Source organism: Xyrauchen texanus, chromosome 3, assembly GCF_025860055.1.
Source record: "Xyrauchen texanus isolate HMW12.3.18 chromosome 3, RBS_HiC_50CHRs, whole genome shotgun sequence".
Lineage (NCBI taxonomy): Eukaryota > Metazoa > Chordata > Actinopteri > Cypriniformes > Catostomidae > Xyrauchen > Xyrauchen texanus.
In genome coordinates, this window is record NC_068278.1 from 35,451,386 (window position 1) to 35,452,556 (window position 1,171).

The following is a 1,171-nucleotide window of genomic DNA, read 5'->3' on the forward strand; positions in this document are numbered from 1 at the left end:
TTTACTTGAGTATGATTTTTCAGTACGCTTTCCAGCCCTGCTTACAGTACTGGCAGAGTTTTTATGGTCAAAACAAATGAAAAAAAAAAATGAACCAGTGCTGTTGAAGAAATCCAAAATATTTAGAATACGTTACTGACCTTGAGTAATCTAACAGAATACATTAAAAATGACATTTTACAGCATGTGTTCTGTAATCTGTAGTGGAATACCTTTCAAAAGTAACCCTCCCAACCCTGTTAGCTAACCACACACACCAGTCAGAACCTATAAAACAGAACTGAACACTTACAGCCATCACTGTCAGACTGTCAACAAACTCTCAGCATTGACTTAACACAGCAATGGAGACATGCACAGGAATGTCAGTGCAGGACAACAGAGTCTTCACTAAGCAACCAGTGTTTGTCACCATACCTGACCACCATTTCAAAGATGATATCGTTTTGTCCACGCTAAGTCTCCACTACGGTAACCCTTGCTGCCTTGGGGCTGTGGCCATGTACAACTCGGTGAAGGTGAGCAACATATTTAAAGACATAATTTTCCTGGTTCTTTCCAAGTAATTTATAATATATTTTATGTATGTTAGGCCAGAGACAGCACTTTTCGTGGAGACTTTGTGGCAGCAAGGTCCTATGGAACCAGAGCTCGCCGCCTAAACATCGCTTCCTTCTGCATTATTGGCTTCGTCGTATTCGTCTCCATCATCATCCTCATCCTCATCTTTAAGTTAACTAAACCAGATCTCAAAAATGAATCAAAATGAATTTTTAGAATTTTTTTTATGATATTCACATCACTATAACATTAGATTTGCATCAGTTTAAACATTTCATTGATCATTTTTACCTGAATCACTGGAGAAAGTCTGTTTGACTGTAACATTGCTTTGGATTTCTCTTTTGTGAAATATTACATTTTGGGGCACTTTTTTGATTGTACACCATGTCATTTTTGTAACTAATGAATAAATCAGTGACCATTGACCTCAGATCTCAAGCCTTGTGTATTTTTCATTCATCTATTTAAATTTTTGGATTTGGCATGCAGATTCCTTGATGTTTTTGGCTTATGTGTTTTGAATCATGGCTCGCAGCTCTAATGACTATATGAGGCTTTTATCATGAAGCAGGATTGAGTGGTTAAGATAAAACCAAAAATTTTTAAT

General features: G+C 36.8%; 1 protein-coding gene across 1 annotated transcript; it reads left to right on the forward strand.

Annotated features, from left to right (window-relative positions):
- The first annotated feature begins 209 nt into the window (after window positions 1-209).
- On the forward strand, window positions 210-966 carry ifitm1 (interferon induced transmembrane protein 1). Its single transcript, XM_052093523.1, has 2 exons — window positions 210-518; window positions 593-966. Exons 1-2 carry the CDS (start codon window positions 345-347, stop codon window positions 767-769), a joined length of 351 nt encoding a protein of 116 aa, XP_051949483.1. The 5' UTR covers window positions 210-344; the 3' UTR covers window positions 770-966.
- The last annotated feature ends 205 nt before the right edge of the window (window positions 967-1,171 follow it).